A 16,346-nucleotide genomic window follows, 5' to 3' on the forward strand; every position below is an offset into this window, starting at 1 on the left:
GGACAAAACGGGTAGAGTATCTAGAAACATAAGTTGCAAAAGTCCCTAGTAGTCAGTCAAGTACTAAGACAAGGCTGTGGACTGTCTCCTTTATTATTTGACATGAACATAGAACCCGAATACAAATGGAATGTACTTGGGCATTAGAATGGTATTACGACAAACTAACTCGCAGGGGATCAGTTGCTTATAGCGGTTTTAAAAGACAGAATGAATAAAATGCTAAGTATATATAAGCTGCACATGTCGGCTAGAAAATTCAAAACAGTGGTCATGCAAGAGTACTAATGCAACGGAAAAGAAATACGTTATACAGTACACAAATTCAGTTAAATATTTGGGCTGCAATATGTGTGTTAACGGGTGAAACGCTCCTGTAAAAGACAGTATCCAGAAATGCAACAAACTAATTATATCCATTAGTAGGCACTGTGGGAAATATTTTATAAACGTAATGCGCATTATATCCAAACGTTCTCTGTTTTATGGAAGCGAGATTAGAAAAACATTAAGAAACATGATAACACCGGGCAAGGAATATTAGAACTGAAGTTTTTATCAGATACCATTATAAGTGAAGATATCCACATATAATAAAATTAGCGATGAAATATGAAACTACTAAAGGCACCACGTGAGCCAAGATCGTCTCCTGTGGCAGCACATAGAGGTATGAGCTGACCGTACTCAAGGTGGAGCGTGAAGTTCCGTTTTGAAACGCTCTCTTTTCAACCCAAGGTTGTTTAAAATAAGACGATATTGCTATGATTTCCCGATGCAATATCGGGAAGGATGTGTTCTTCCTGAATGAATACGTGAGGCTGGGAGACTGATAAGTCGTTCGAGTACAGCGCGCCTTATCCTGATGAACGCAAATGTCAAAAACAAACCACAGAAAGGAGACCAGAAGATCACGAAATAAGAACAATTCAGAAAGAGGATCAGAACCAACACGCTACTGTGAAGAAACCCTAGTCGCGCGGTAGAATGCACCCCCTAAAGCGACTGTCTAATTTTTTCCAAGTTAGCTTCGCTGTGTTTTCATAGAAGAATATAGCGTAACCTTCAAAATTGTAAACATCAGTATGGAACGTGGAACACCTTCACCGATCCAACATTCATGTAATAGGTTCAAACGAGGAGATGACAGCTGTATTTTGGGCTACATAAAAAAGGAAGGAAAATCTACGTCCAAATGAAGGCTGAATACTGTACATGCACGTACTTGGACGAAACTCAGAATGATTCATAGCACCTGGTCAAAAAAATTGTGATGAAGGGCGATCCGAAGGTAAAAAAGGATGAACTGGCCTTAAAAAGTCACGGTTTCATTGTTTCGTAATTATATGCCAAGAAATTTAAATGTCGGGCAGTGACGGAAGCCAAAATGAAATTCAGAGCAGGAGCGGAAACAGATATAAGTATTAACTTTTGCAGATGGCATTCTCCTCCGACACAAAGTCAGTAGATAGAAATAAGTAGTATTGAACTGAACGACAGCTTGCTTAGCACTGAGTTTAAGTGAACAAAACGAAGAACAATTGAAGAGAAATACAGCTGTATTAACGAATTATCTTTCTGGGGTGTAATACAGTAGTATTATCTGCCAAAGAAGTAAGAACACTAAAGCGACCGGAAGAAGAACGACAGAAAGTAGCATAGGCGTGGAGGAGTGTTTTCTTCAACAAGAGAAACCTGATTCCGACAGCACGTTGGTCTAGTAACAAAGACGATTTTCTGACGTATGTTATAGGAAGGAGAGGGAAATGAACTGAAAATTTTTCAAATGTGTTGCTGAAGAATGGGTATTCGTTACCATATGGTGGGGAATGAATGTTAAGTCGACCACAGTCACTTACCTGGGCAGTAGAAGAAGCACTCGAGAGGAGAAATCGTGGGAGACTAGAATACATGTTACAAACTGTTGAGGAGAGTTGCAATTCCATATCAAAATGGAAAGGAAGTAACTCTTCTGTAATTTGTGACTTCTGGTTATCCGATTCTCTTGCCCGCACAGCTGTGTTCGTTGGGAATTATGTTAACGCAAGTACAATCGTTTTCGGAAGAATTAAACCCAATCTTGCGAACATTTCAGAGGGGATGGGATGTAAATTTTGCGAAATCGATTGCATATTATCTGATAAAGCTCCAAAAGAACAGAACTGTACGGGCAAGCTGACTGAATGAACGGAAGTCGGTTGTCGGGGGGCGTTGGATTCGAGAAGTATTGAGATATGAGGAAGTGGAATGAACCAGAAGCAGTGTTCCTCAAGGTAATTGAAGACTTTCGTGACCTAGTTTGTTCCACGGTGTTGCGGAAATTGTAAGACTTGGGGGAGCGTCACTTGCTACGCCCTTCCCGCGGTGACAATTTCCGGCGGCAGGGGAAACGCGAGCTTCCACCAAAGGCTGAGAATTCGGCGGAGCCTGCTGGGCCAGTGCTGACCACGACCCGTGCCATCGCGCCCTATACTTATCAACAGCTTCCAATATGGACTATAAAAAATATGGTATCTTATATTAACAGCCGTACTTCATCATGGACCAATATGATCCACACGTTGGGACCAGGTTCTGCTGCGCCGAGCTGTCGTGCTGCGTTCCTGGCCACGGGGGCCCCTAACTCGCACGTTGGCCTGTCACGTGACACTCCTGACGCCGTTCCTGCCTCTGGGAGTTGTCGTCAAAACAAGTGACACTCTGGTGTGCTCGCATCAAGGGCAGCGAGTGGATCTGTCGTCGGTTGGCATCTCCAACAGGAACCTGCACTCTGTGATGCGGACGTGTCGTGAGGAAACGTAAACAAACTCGCGGTCTGGAATATTAATTGACTACTGCATCCCGATGTATTTTAAGGTCGGACACTCGCTTTAAATCTGTTGGGCTGTACTAGTGTAGGCTTCTTACTGTCACTATCATTAGTTCGAATACACCCATGAGGATTTCTGCTGCTATTTTACAACGAAGATAATTCAGAAACAACTGCATCGAGCGCTACTGTGTGAGTTTTCTGGCAGTGTTGCAGGTAGGTTGCTGAGTCTTGCAAAATAGTCTGTTTTCCCCAATTTACTGTCTCCAGGCACTGTTTGACTGCTATTTTTACAAAAGCATCGAGGTCAGAAACGGAAGGTCACTGCTTTGACGTCGTCACAGCCGTTTGTCGTTTCAGATTGCCGTGCGTCTAAGCGGGTGTAAACTTTTGTGACAGGTTACCTCAGCAAGGCGAGCGTCTTTGCTGTGGATCGCATCTCTTGGTGGGGTAACCGTGACAGTCACTGTATTAGAAGCGATAAAATCTCCTCGCATACATACGTACTATCTGGTTTCTTTGTTTTAAGTTTTGCTTCGTGTAAACGAAACATTCCTTTTGCGGAGAAAACTTTGTACCACAAGCTGCGACATCGTCGCGAAAAAACAGTGACCCGTATATGTAATACGTTTCCTTTAATTTACGTCTGTGGTCACAAGCCTTTTGCTAACAGATTACCGGTTTCGGTCTTTAATGACCATCATCAGATCTTCAGCAAAAATCAGAGGAACATAAATATACTCGCAAACTGCCTACAGCTTAAGAACGAAACTTTGTATTTCCTTCTTCAGCAAAACCGGGCACATTTTTCTTTTACTTGCTGTTTAACTGATAAATCATTGAGTTGGACACCTTCTTGCACTCTGAGGCCGCCCTCACTGTCAACTTCAAACAATATTATGTTACTGCCAATGTTTCAACAAAGAACGGTTGATTACGAGTATCATTTGATTGCGATTAAGATTTCCGATTAAGATTTCTATTAAAACCGTCATTATCCCATGCTTTCCACTCTTGTGTAATTGCTAGCGCATAACATTTACCGTGTCCGGCGTGGGAATGAGTACGGTGGGCCTTAGTTGCCCAGTGTTCCCCGTAAATTTCGTCAGCACTTTCTTTGTCACAACTCCTAACAACGTATTCATCGGCAGACGTCAGCAATTATCCGGACCAAACATGGATGTACGAAGCTGGTGCAAGTACGAGCACCCTCAGTCGAAGAAGGACTCGACATCTTTTGTGATGTTCAAAGCGAAAGGTTTACGTTTTGACTCTGAACTAGCGATACGCGAAACATTTTGTATTAACTTCAACGGCTGTGCTGTTCATGGGGTGGTGTGGCGGTATGGCTTTCACTTTCTGCGCGAAATGTTGCACGGAATTTGTGCTGACGAGTGACATCGTCGCTGCTTCGTTCCTCTAGTGTGCCACGGCAAGCGCATACATTTAAGAAATACAAAATTCGTGACAAATGTCTGTGTAAGAAGGACAGTTTTCCGTTAAGAGGATTAGAGAGTCGGACGACTTTTGTTTTGAAATTGTAACATTTTTCACGCCAGTTGTCTGAAAAACTAGATGTGAACATGAGGTGGTCACAGCTGCTGACCGACAGTCGGAAGAACTTGCGTGAGGTTTATGAAGTTTCTGCACAATTTTGTCATCTTCAGCAGCACGGAATTTTATCTCCAGCTTCATTTTGACGCTCAGGGCAGCAGCTTTGGAATCGCCGACAGTTTCTTGTGCACGAAGTGGCATACTAATGATTCACTTCCTCTCGTGATGCTCCGCAAACATTTTTTTTTTCCAGAGTTACGTGTGACTATGGCACTTTGAATGGAACGGTACGGGAGTCTGAGCGAGTGTCTCGGCCAGCTGGGACACGCCCCAGACCGCCTCTCTCCAGAGGCGAACGACGCCAGGGCGGCGGCAGAACCTGGTACCACGCCCACGTACGCGGGGCACCTCCTCCACAGCCCCCTGGGCGGAGGCAGCCGGGGCACCGGCGGGGGTGCATCCCGGCTGCGCCCGCCCTTCCCTCCTACTTACTACCCACTCATCCGACTCACATCGTCTTCCTTTCGATAGTTCCGGCGACCTTCACCAGGCGACCAAATACGCGCTTCCGGTCGCAGTCGGAAAGGAGCTACCTTTACGCGATAAACAAACGCCAAGAAGTGAAAAATTCTGAAGGAGGAGAAACGGGGCCGCTTTTCCCTGGCAGTTTCTCCCCCTTCATCTCTGACACTCTTAGAAACAGTACAACATTCCTAGAATAATCCAGCAGCACGTTCAAAGTCAATGCGCACGACAGAAAGCTCAAGTACTCGTAAGACTTTACCGTGTCATTTGTGCCGTGCCTGATGTTACCTAAACTTTTAATTTTAGCTATAAACGCGGGAATTAAATTCGCATTACAGTTTCCAGCGGCAGTCTGCACGTATTATTGCTTTGGTATTGCATCACAGAACATGGGAAACCTAATAATCGCGTATTCCGTGGTGCCATTTGGTGAACGAATCAACGCGCTAATTGGTGACTACCGTAGGAAAGAAAGCAACTTTACAATTAATTTTTTTTCCTTAAAAACAGTGAGCACATGAACCTGAGGGCTCAAAACTATAATAATTATTACACTTTTTTAGCAGTGTTCTTTTTTCACCTGTTCCGCAGTCACGTAGCATCGGTGGCGAATTGTTCGCCTCTTTCTTGTTGTACAGTCTGTGGTAACTTAAAGAGTGTGGAGGAATGTACAAAACGAAAAACGACGTCTCTCTTACGACTGGTAGCATAGACTCTGCTGTCGCCTGAACACTCAGCTCTCGCTTGCTCAGTATCTGGCCGTCAGTACTGTGCTGTGTGTTTCCAGAGTCTGCGGGTCCAGCAGTGGTGGATTCTACGTGCGACTGCCAGACGGCGACAACCTCGTCCGCGGCTCGGGGCGACGTTCGTTCTTTTCTCGCGGCCGTCTCCGGATCGCTCGGTGACTGCCGTAACGCAGGGCCGCCTCAGCTCGAGAGCCCTGCAGGTGCCTCCGCGGGCCGCTGGCGCGTGCGCAGTGCCGGGTGCCGGCGGCGGGCGGGCGCTCACTCCTCGGGCCAGCCCAGGTCCTCGCCCACGAGCTCGTAGAAGCGCTGGTTGTGCTCGCTGAAGAAGCGCCGCAGCTTGGCGACGACCCGCGGGTCTACTCGCGGGTGGCGGCGCCCCTTGCTGTCGCGCAGGCACTTGTCGGCCGTCTCGTTGCGCAGGCAGTAGAAGCCCTTCGTGCGGTTGAAGTAGAAGTTGTGGTGGCCGATGCGCGGCTCCAGGCCCAGGAAGCGCTCAATGCGCCGCAGCTGCGACACCGGGTCGTCTATCAGCTGGTCGCCGTTCACCACCAGGATCTGGCCGCGGTCGAACACCTGCGGAACCAGCAAAAACCGTGCCTTACTCAGTGCCTCCCACAGGAGAATTATCCATCATTTTGATTTGCATCTCCCTCGGACATGGGTGTGTGGGTTTGTCCTTAGGTTAAATTAGGTAAAGTAGGGTGTGTAAGCTTGGGGACTGATGATCTTCGCAGTTAAGTCTCATAAGATTTCAAAAGAAAAAGAATTGTTGAGTGTGAGGTCCACCAGTTGTGCACTCACAGATGTTCTTTTGGCGACTCCCACAAATTCAGCACCAGAAGAAAAAGCTACTTAGGTGGAGACTGATCCACTTGTATGTGTGAAGCAAGGGATCGAGTATGTATGCGTTAAGCAAGAATCTCTCGATGTGCAGGAGTGGGAGGTGCCCGACGATCGGAATGATGCGCAGGATCCGATAAAGAGGGTTATTCATCAGGAAACTTCATCGGATGTAGCACATTCTATATTGAGAAGAGCGAGGACGAGGAAAATGAGGGGGCAGTGAGAGGGGACCACGTGGAGGAGCTCAAACGTGAAGTAGAATCGACAAGTAGCGGCAGTGAACCCAAAAGAATAAATAAAAACGAAAACTCACTGATACTGGCACAGTGGTGCTGAAACATGTTTGGGCACTGAGAAAAACGTTGTTTCACATAACTGGCTGATCATACATCCAACAGAATAGAATTACTCATTAATGTAGGATGGCGCAGTTTGAAACAGCCCACCTCACCCCCACTCACGACACTGGTTCGAAAATTGTTACAGTTTGACAGCTGGAGCGACACTAGCGCTCCAAGCGATCAGAAAGTAGTCATACGTCGTAAGGATTACGTTTGGTTTTCACTACTTTCTGCTTATTATTTATTCCAAGTTTCTGCTACCAGTCACTTTTTATTTTATGCTTAATCTAACATAATGCAAAGCGTTTCGAACATGTTCTGTTCATCTTCAGCCGTTTATACATACATACCTACATATAGAGAAATGCTACTTGAAAATAAACCGTCTTAAACTAGATTAATCTAGAACTCTTTGTCCATTTTTTTTTTTTTTAACTGTAGCTGTTGGTGTGGCATTTGAGGGGGAAAGAGGGGGGAGGTGTATGGCCAGCACTCGAAATCAGTGATGTCTTCTGCTGGTTTTCTTCCTTGTGGCTGACTATGTATATCACAGCATGTATGGGATGCAGACAGATTTGCATGAGTTATAGAAACCATAAGATATTAATTGGCGATTCATGGAGTGTTGCGCGCACAACGACCTTATATGTTAAATTAAAAGGAAGGTCAGCGTTGGCAGAATCGAATTTCGATCACATAGTGATCATCTTCAGTGCTGATATGTACAAATTAAACTCAGACACTGGTTATCAAGTTATCAATAACCAAAACTAAGAAGTTATCACAGTTGTGATTTGTACATATCAGCACTGAAGATGATCACTATGGATCGAAAATCGATTCTGCCATCAATAAAACATCAATATTACGGCCGACGCTGACCTTCCTTTTAATTTAATCATAACATATAATGCAACAAACAATGAACATGACCCTTCCCTAATTAATACCATGTCACAACTGAACAAACAACATCAAACTACACTCACAACTGACAGTGCCCCAGCAGTCAAATATGTAACAATGCCATATTTGGAATAGTATCTGACATATTAGCAAGACTATTCAAAAACACAGAGGAAAAAACCAGCTTCAGCGCCAACAATAAACTAAGCGGGAAGCTTATTCACAATATAAAACCACCAGATACAAGTCTTGATGCATCTGGCATTTATAAAATTACCTGCAGCCAATGTAATAAATATTATATGGAACAAACAGGCAGAAATTTCAGAACCCGATTCAAAGAACATTTAGACTGCTACAGGTTTGATAAATGTAACAAATCAGCAGTAGCAACTCACATTAAAGACACAGGCTACCCTTTGAAAGTCGAAGACAACCTCCAAATTTTACACAAAATAGCAAAAAGTAAAAGAATGGATATCATGGAAGGAATGGAAATTTTCATACATAACACAACGCATGAAGATAACTTTCTTTATGAAATAACCGAATTCAAAAACTCAGAATTCTTCAACAGTCTTAAGCCAGTTCTAATTAAATAGATTCAAGATATGTCAATGTAAATAACTGACTACAAATCTGTCAGTACTAAGAATATCGACACAAAACTTCGATAATCGATGTTGTTGTTGTTTGTTGTGGTCTTCAGTCCTGAGACTGGTTTTATGCAGCTCTCCATGCTAATCGATACAGATTCAAATGTTACAGTCCTCCTTCTTGTGTTGTGTGTATAACATCGCAGCAACTTGTGCCGTGAATTACGTTGGCAATCACTGACAAAATATGATGTTCAGTACTGCAATGTCAATCAACAGCTCCACCATTACACCAGTGATGCAAGTGAAGCAGCAAGACGATGAAATTGTAAGTGATCAACTGTCATATAAAAGCCTTTTACACTATTTTCGTAACACATAACTGATGCAAATCTACCTGCATCCTATACAGGCTGTGATATACATAGTCAACCATAAGGAAGAAAATCAGCAGAAGACATCACTGCTTTCGATTTCCAGCCATACACTGCCCCCCTCCTTCCCCCCAAATGCCACACGAGTAGCTACAGTAAAAAACAATGGACAAAAGTTCTAGATTAATCTAGTTTAAGACGGTTTATTTTTAAGTAACATTTCTCTATATGTCTGTATGTATAAACGGCTGAAGATAAACAGAACATGTTCGAAACGCGTTGCATTGTGTTTGATTAAGCATAAAATAAAAAGTGACTGGTAGCAGAAACTTAAAATAAATAATTACACCACACAGTCACGGTGCACAAACATAGCCATTATGACTGAAAATAATTACTTTCTACTTAATTAACAGAACAGTTGTTATATTTTTGCGTTCCCATATATTATTAAGTTACCGAGAGACATGAATTGTCGGGAAATACACGTAAAAATAGCCGAATGACACTTATTAAATGACATAAGCTACAACTCATTCATGAAAAAGTGCAGTAGCACAGTTATTGACCTATGTGAAATAAAATTGTCACAAATTCCGAATGGTTTGCATTAGGACGTTCAAACTGCACGGCTGGCCGCGGGGCATTATGGGAATGATAAGATGCGTTGATGAGATTACGAAAGGACGACAGTCAGATTACTGCACGTGGCTTTTGCGTAATATCAACGTTGGTTTGTTGGCTCCCTCCCATTACATCATGAGTCATGAAGCATGGTTTCACCTTTCCATTCATGTGAATTCACAGAACTCGAGGTACAGGGCTACGGAGAACGCTAACAATGTGTGTCAGCAACCACTCAATGATGAAAACAAAATCTGCGTTTGGTGCGGTATAACAGCAACACATATCAATGAGACTGGTATTCTCTGACACTACCCTCAAACGCCACTGCATGAATTAGAAATTTTTCACCCATTTTGTGCTCAACTCACTGAATTTGAAAGAGAATAGTGCTTGATCCAACAATATGGGACAACTTGCCACTCGTCCAAGGTGTCCCTGGAACGAGTCACTGATGTCTTCACTGTGGAACAAAACTGCCAGCAAACACTGATGGCCACCACGTTCACCGAATGCGATTATTTCGTGTGGGAACACTTGAAGAGCGACGTCTATGAAACAAATTCACACTCATACTGGAACTGAAAGACAAAATCATCCGTGAAGTTACCGCCATCGATATCCGAACCTTAGCTCGGTGTACCTGAATAAGCTTAGAAGTGTATAGCGGCGTACTGGTGCTGCAGGGTGTCACTTTCGGCATCTTCCGTAAATCTGTTTTTCACTCTATGTTTCATTATAAGTAAACGGTAAGTCTAGTTCAACTCTTCGTTTCTGTAATTTCACTGCATTTCTTTTAGAGTTACAGGGGTACTTTTATCTGCACCAGCCTGTAATACAGGGTGTCTCAAAACTTTTTGGTCAAATTGAAGCAGGTGGTAATGGGTGCGCAGCCGATTACATTGAGATGGGGAATCAATGGCCGTAAGTGCATTATAATTCTGTTATGGACATACGCAGCATACACCGCGTAACAACAACGTAGATCATAGTAACTGTGCAAAGCAACGACCACCAGTGTCAATGCATGCATGACAACGGCGCATGAAGTTCTGCCGCAATCACTCCAAGATTCGTGGTGTCTGTTGTACCTTAGAAAGGCAGCTTGGAACCTAGCAAGCATATCTTTATCCGTTTATACGGGGGTTTCATATACCAACATGTTGACGTAATCCCAGAAGAAAAAGTCCACGGATGTGAGATACGGCGAGCGCGCTGGCCCTGGGACAGCGCCTCCTCTTCCAATCCAGCAATGAAGTTGCTCGCTGACATTAACGTCGAAGTGGGGTGGTGCACCGTCGTGTCGAAAACGCATCCTTTTGCTGACAATGAGGGATATAGTCTCCAAGAACTGTGGCAGCACATCTCGCAGGAACACCAGGTAAAGCGGACCAAAAAAACTGGTAGACATCAAATAAGGTCCTGTTATGTGATCTTGGACAACACCTACCCACATGTTGACAGAGAACCGTTGCCGCTGGCAACCGATATGCGTGGCTTGGGGATTGTCCTCATTCCAGACATGGCTGTTGGAAAGACCATCACAGGTCAACGAGGCCTCTTCCATGAACAATACAAACTGTACGAAATTTAGCACCGTGGGCACTGGGGTTGACAGAGGTGAACGTGGGGCTCAAAATTCTGTGGTCGCAGTGCTCCCAGACTTCCTTACGATAGGGGTGTAATACCTCTTTCATCAGTACTGTCCACACGCATCTTTCGAAGTGTGTGTTCCACGGGCGAGTTGACGGGTGCCTGTTGGTGAGTGGTCAGCCGCACGATCCAACCTCATCTCCTCAAAGCCTGGTGTTCGGACATGCCTTCGATGTGGACCTTGCTGACACTCATTGACGTGAACGAAACCGCCTCTGGTAAATCTGTACCCACGGAGATAAATTTCTTGCAGTCAGGATGACGCCTGTTGGGAAAGCGTTCTATGTACTTTCTTGGTGCCTTCCGGACACTACATCCTGTCGCACCGTACATGAAATGCATGTCTGCCACCTCTCGTGTCGAGCAACGTTCCATCTTTGATTACGCGTCATGCACTGTACACAGTTACACAGATCGCCAAGAACACGTCATGAGCTCTGTAATGCAATGGACAACTGACACCAGGGACAGTGGGGTGCGTCACATGACACACGTGTATGACCTGAGTTGTGCACAGTATATCAGTATGGAGGTCTGCTCCGGTGTACAACAAACACCGGGATATTTGCATGAGTGTGGGTGAACAGTACGCGTCGATGCAACACACTCTGAGACAGGCGCTCGTCTTTTGAACAATTACTATCAGCTACCTCGTTGTTATGCGGTGTACGCTGTCCGCTATCCACAACACAATTAATATACATTTCAGACCACTGGTCCCAATCTTAATATAATCAGTTGTGGATCCACTCTCTCCTGTTTCAGTTTGCCCAAAGAGGTTTGAGGTAACCTGTATAATATAGGGGGTTGAATAGTAAGAAAGAAGATGCAGATCATAGAACGTGGACGTTAAGACAGTGTGTGGTGACACCAAAAGAACACACAAGTTCAAGTACTTATGTGCGATTACCATTACAAACACCAATGACTAGGCGGCACTCGATGGAGCCAGAATGCTGAAGAACATGCCAGAACACTATAAAATGATAAATCTATCACTCCAAATTCTAACACCGTCCTAGCTAAACCTGAATATTTGTACACCGTAGACAATTATTGGAAAGGGGCTCCAGAAATCGAGGTCAAAGATGTGAAATTTCTAATGAAAATCCTTGAGCAGTAAAAAAGTAGCAACAGATAACTTTCTATTTCATTTGAGATCAAACAAGGAATTATTCACTAAAGCGCCAAAGAAACTGGTATATCCATGCGTATTCAAATACAGAGGTATTAAACAGACAGAATATGGCATTGCTGTCGGCAACGCCTATATATAATATAACACGTGTCTGGTGCAGTTGTTAGTTCGGTTATTGCTGCTACAATGGCAGGTTATCCAGAGTTATGTGAGTTTAAACGTGGTGTTTCAGTCGGCGCACAAGCGACGGGGAACAGCATCTCCGAGATAGCGATAAAGTGGTGATTTTCCAGTACGACCATTTCACGAGTGTACCGTGAATATCAGAAATCAAACCTCTGACATCGCTGCCAGAAAAAGATCCTGCAAGAACGGGCCAACAACGATTGAAGAGAATCGTTCAATGTTTGCTGCAGATTTCAATGCTGGGCCATCAACAAGTGACAGCATTCGATCCATTCAACGAAACATAATCGATATGAGCTTTTGGAGCAGAAGGTCCACTCGTGTACCCTTGATGACTGCAAGACACGAAGCTTTACGCCTCGCCTGAGCCCGTCAAACCGACAGTGCACTGTTGATCACTAGAAACATGTTGCCTGATCGGACGAGTCTCGTTTCAAATAGTATCGGGCGGATGGACGTGTATGGGTATGGAGACAACCTCATGAATCTACGGACCCTGCATGTCAGCAGGGGCTGTTGAAGCTGGTGGAGCCTCTGTAATGGAGTGGAGCGTCTGCAGTTGGAGTGATATGGGAGCACTGACTTTAAACACTTCCGCTGGCCACCAGACTCCCCAGACATGAACGTTATTGGACATATCTGGAATGTCTTGCAACGTTCTGTTCACCCCCTCACACTCTTACGGATTTATGGAAAGCCCTGCAGGATTCACGATATCGGTTCCCTCCAGCACTACTTCAGACATTTGTCTAGTCCTTGCCATGTCGTGTTGTGGCACTTCTGCGTGCTCGTGGGAGCCCTACATGATGTTAGTCAGGTGTACCAGTTTCTTTGGCTCTGCTGTGTAGCTCACTCACATGCATCCGACGTCTTTTCAAGAACAAAAGCCACATTGCAGTGCTATTCTCCATGCACAGGAGTGTTGTGATATTCAATTCATTCCTGTCGGTTAAAATGTAACCTACTTTATACAAAGAATTGATTTTAACCTAATCTAACGTAACATCGTTGAAACCACCAAATCGTGATGACGAAGGAGGTGGGGCACACCGTCACCAAACTGTGGGGCGATGTTATCGGGTTAGTGGCGACGGTGTCTGACGGCCGTTGTCGGTGCCACTGTTCAAAAATGGTCCAAATGGCTCTGAGCACTATGGGACTTAACATCTGTGGTCATCAGTCCCCTAGAACTTAGAACTACTTAAACCTAACTAACTTAAGGACATCACACACATCCATGCCCGAGGCAGGATTCGAACCTGCGATCGTAGGGTGCCACTGTGAACGCAGCCTGCATCGTTCCCAGAACAGAAGTGAAAAAACTGCGTCTCAATACATTCATGATTGATGCTGCATATCGCTTAAATTAAGTGCTTTTCCTTATGCGTCTTGCTCCTGGAAAGGAAGTTACCGAATTTGAATTTCAGTCATTACCATGTAAGGAGGCTATTTACAATTTGTACAAAAACCAGATGGCAGTTATAAGAGTCGAGGGGCATGAAAGGGAAGCAGTGTAGGGAAAAGTGTGAGACAGGGTTGTAGCCTCTCCCCAATGTTATTCAATCTGTATATTGAGCAAGCAGTAAATGAAACAAAAGGAAAATTCGGAGTAGGTATTAAAATCCATGGAGAAGAAATAAAAACTTTGAGGTTCGCCGATGACATTGTAATTCTGTCAGAGACAGCAAAGGACTTGGAAGAGCAGTTGCACGGAAAGGACAGTGTCTTGAAAGGAGGATATAAGATGAACATCAACAAAAGCAAAACGAGGATAACGGAATGTAGTCGAATTAGGTCGGGTGATGCTGAGGGAATTAGATTAGGAAATGAGACACTTAAAGCAGTAAATGAGTATTACTATTTGTGGAACAAAATAACTCATGATGATCGAAGTAGAGAGAATATAAAATGTAGACTGGCAATGGCAAGGAAAGTGTCTCTGAAGGAGAGAAATTTGTTAACATGGAGTATAGATTTAAGTGTCAGGAAGTCGTTTCTGAAAGTATTTGTATGGAGCGTAGCCATGTATGGAAGTGAAATATGGTCGATAAGTAGTTTGGACCAGAAGAGAATAGAAGCTTTCGAAATGTGGTGGTACAGAATAATGCTGAAGATTAGATGGGTAGATCACGTAACTAATGAGGAGGTATTGAATAGAATTGGGGAGAAGAGGCGTTTGTGGCACAACTTGACTAGAAGAAGGGTTTGGTTGGTTGGACATGTTCTGAGACATCAAGGAATGACGAATTTAGTATTGGATGGCAGCGTGGACGGTAAAAATCGTAGATGGAGACCAAGGGATGAATACACTAAGCAGATTCAAAAGGAAGTAGGTTGCAGTAGGTACTGGGAGATGAAGAAGCTTGCGCAGGATAGAGTAGCATGGAGAGCTGCATCAAACCAGTCTCAGGACTGGAGACCACAACAACAACTACTATGTAAGACTTCCGTCGCTGCGCAGGTCTGTTACTTGTTGGACTTGTGGAGGAAGACAGGCGAGTGCGGGGAGAGCAGAGGGCACGCTCACCTCGAGCCAGCGCGGCACGAAGGTGTGGTAGAGCGAGATGGCGAGCGGCCGGTAGGCCACGTTGACGGAGCCGTCGGGTCGCAGCGCCAGCTGCTCGAAGGATCTCGCGGGCGGCGGCGGCTGGCCCGCCGTGGCGGCCGTGGCGGCCGCGTGGCTGCGCAGCTGCGTGTAGTCCGAGATGGCGCGCGTCACCGGCTCTCGCACGATCACCAGAAGCTTCACGCTCGCGTTCATCGCCCGGATGCGCTCCGGCACCTGCCGGCACGCCACCACCCGTCACCCTGCAAGCCTCTCCGCACAACCGGCGTTACACACTGCACGACTCAGTACTTCGTCCTCGACGGACGGCGCAGTGAAGACTGCGACTGTTGATAAACACAAATAAAACAATTATTGCGCCAGTCACTCGTTTATTTTGCCACTACGTCATCAGATGGTTCAGTTGAGAGCTGTTTATTTACATAGATGGTGTTGGTGAAGAGTGGAGACCAGACCAGGGGCTGTGAAGTTATTTTGCGTCTTTTGCTAATGATAAAAAATGTTTGATTGTTTAACTAAAATAATACAAGAAATGTATAAGGATACATATGTCAAGTGAAAATTGGTAGCACACATTCACAGAAATTTAGAACAAGCAACGGTCTGTTACAAGGCTGCCCCATGTCACAAACTTTATTTGGCCATTAAACTTGCCACACCAACAAGAAATGCAGATAATAAACGGGTATTCATTGCACAAATATATTATACTAGAACTGACATGTGATTACATTTTCACGCAATTTGGGTGTATAGATCCTGAGAAATCAGTACCCAGAACAACCACCGTGGGCATTGAGTCAAACAGAGATTGGATGGCGTGTACAGGTACATCTGCCCATGCAGCTTCAACACGATACCACAGTTCATCAAGAGTAGTGACTTGTATTGTGACCATCCCGTTGCTCGGCCACCATTGACCAGACGTTTTCAATTGGTGAGAGATCTGGAGAATGTGCTGGCCAGGGCAGCAGTCGAAGATTTTCTGTATCCAGAAAGGCCCGTACAGGACCTGAAACATGCAATTGTGCATTATTCTGCTGAAATGTAGGGTTTCGCAGGGATCGAATGAAGAGTACACCTACGGGTCATAACACATCTTAAATGTAACGTCCACTGTTCAAATTGCCGTCAATGCGAACAAGAGGTAACCGAGACGTATAACCAATAGCACCCCACACCATCACGCCGACTGATACGCTTCCAATGAGCGTTCACCGCGCTGTCGCCAAACACGGATGCGACCATCATGATATTGTAAACAAAACCTGGATTCATCCGAAAAAATGATGTTTGCCATTCGTCGTTGAGTACACCGACGCAGGCGCTCCTGTCTGTGATGCAGCGTCAACGGTAACCGCAGCCGTGATCTTCGAGCTGATAGTCCATGCTGCTGCATACGTCGTCGAACTGTACTTGCAGACGGTTGTTGTCTTGCAAACGACCACATCTGTTGACTCAGGGCTGCATGATCCGTTGCAGCCA

General features: G+C 44.9%; 1 protein-coding gene across 1 annotated transcript in view; it reads right to left on the bottom strand.

Moving 5' to 3' along the window:
* Positions 1–5,783: 5,783 nt before the first annotated feature.
* The window catches only part of LOC126334532 (heparan sulfate glucosamine 3-O-sulfotransferase 1), a 324,346-nt gene continuing 313,783 nt past the window's right edge, over positions 5,784–16,346 (bottom strand). The window contains exons 4-5 of the mRNA XM_049996889.1: positions 14,823–15,077; positions 5,784–6,207 (exon numbers count right to left, since the gene is read on the bottom strand). Of these exons, the coding sequence (XP_049852846.1) occupies positions 5,893–6,207; positions 14,823–15,077 (570 nt within the window). The 3' untranslated portion in view covers positions 5,784–5,892. The remainder of the gene's footprint in view (positions 6,208–14,822; positions 15,078–16,346) is intronic.

Source organism: Schistocerca gregaria, chromosome 1, assembly GCF_023897955.1.
Source record: "Schistocerca gregaria isolate iqSchGreg1 chromosome 1, iqSchGreg1.2, whole genome shotgun sequence".
Lineage (NCBI taxonomy): Eukaryota > Metazoa > Arthropoda > Insecta > Orthoptera > Acrididae > Schistocerca > Schistocerca gregaria.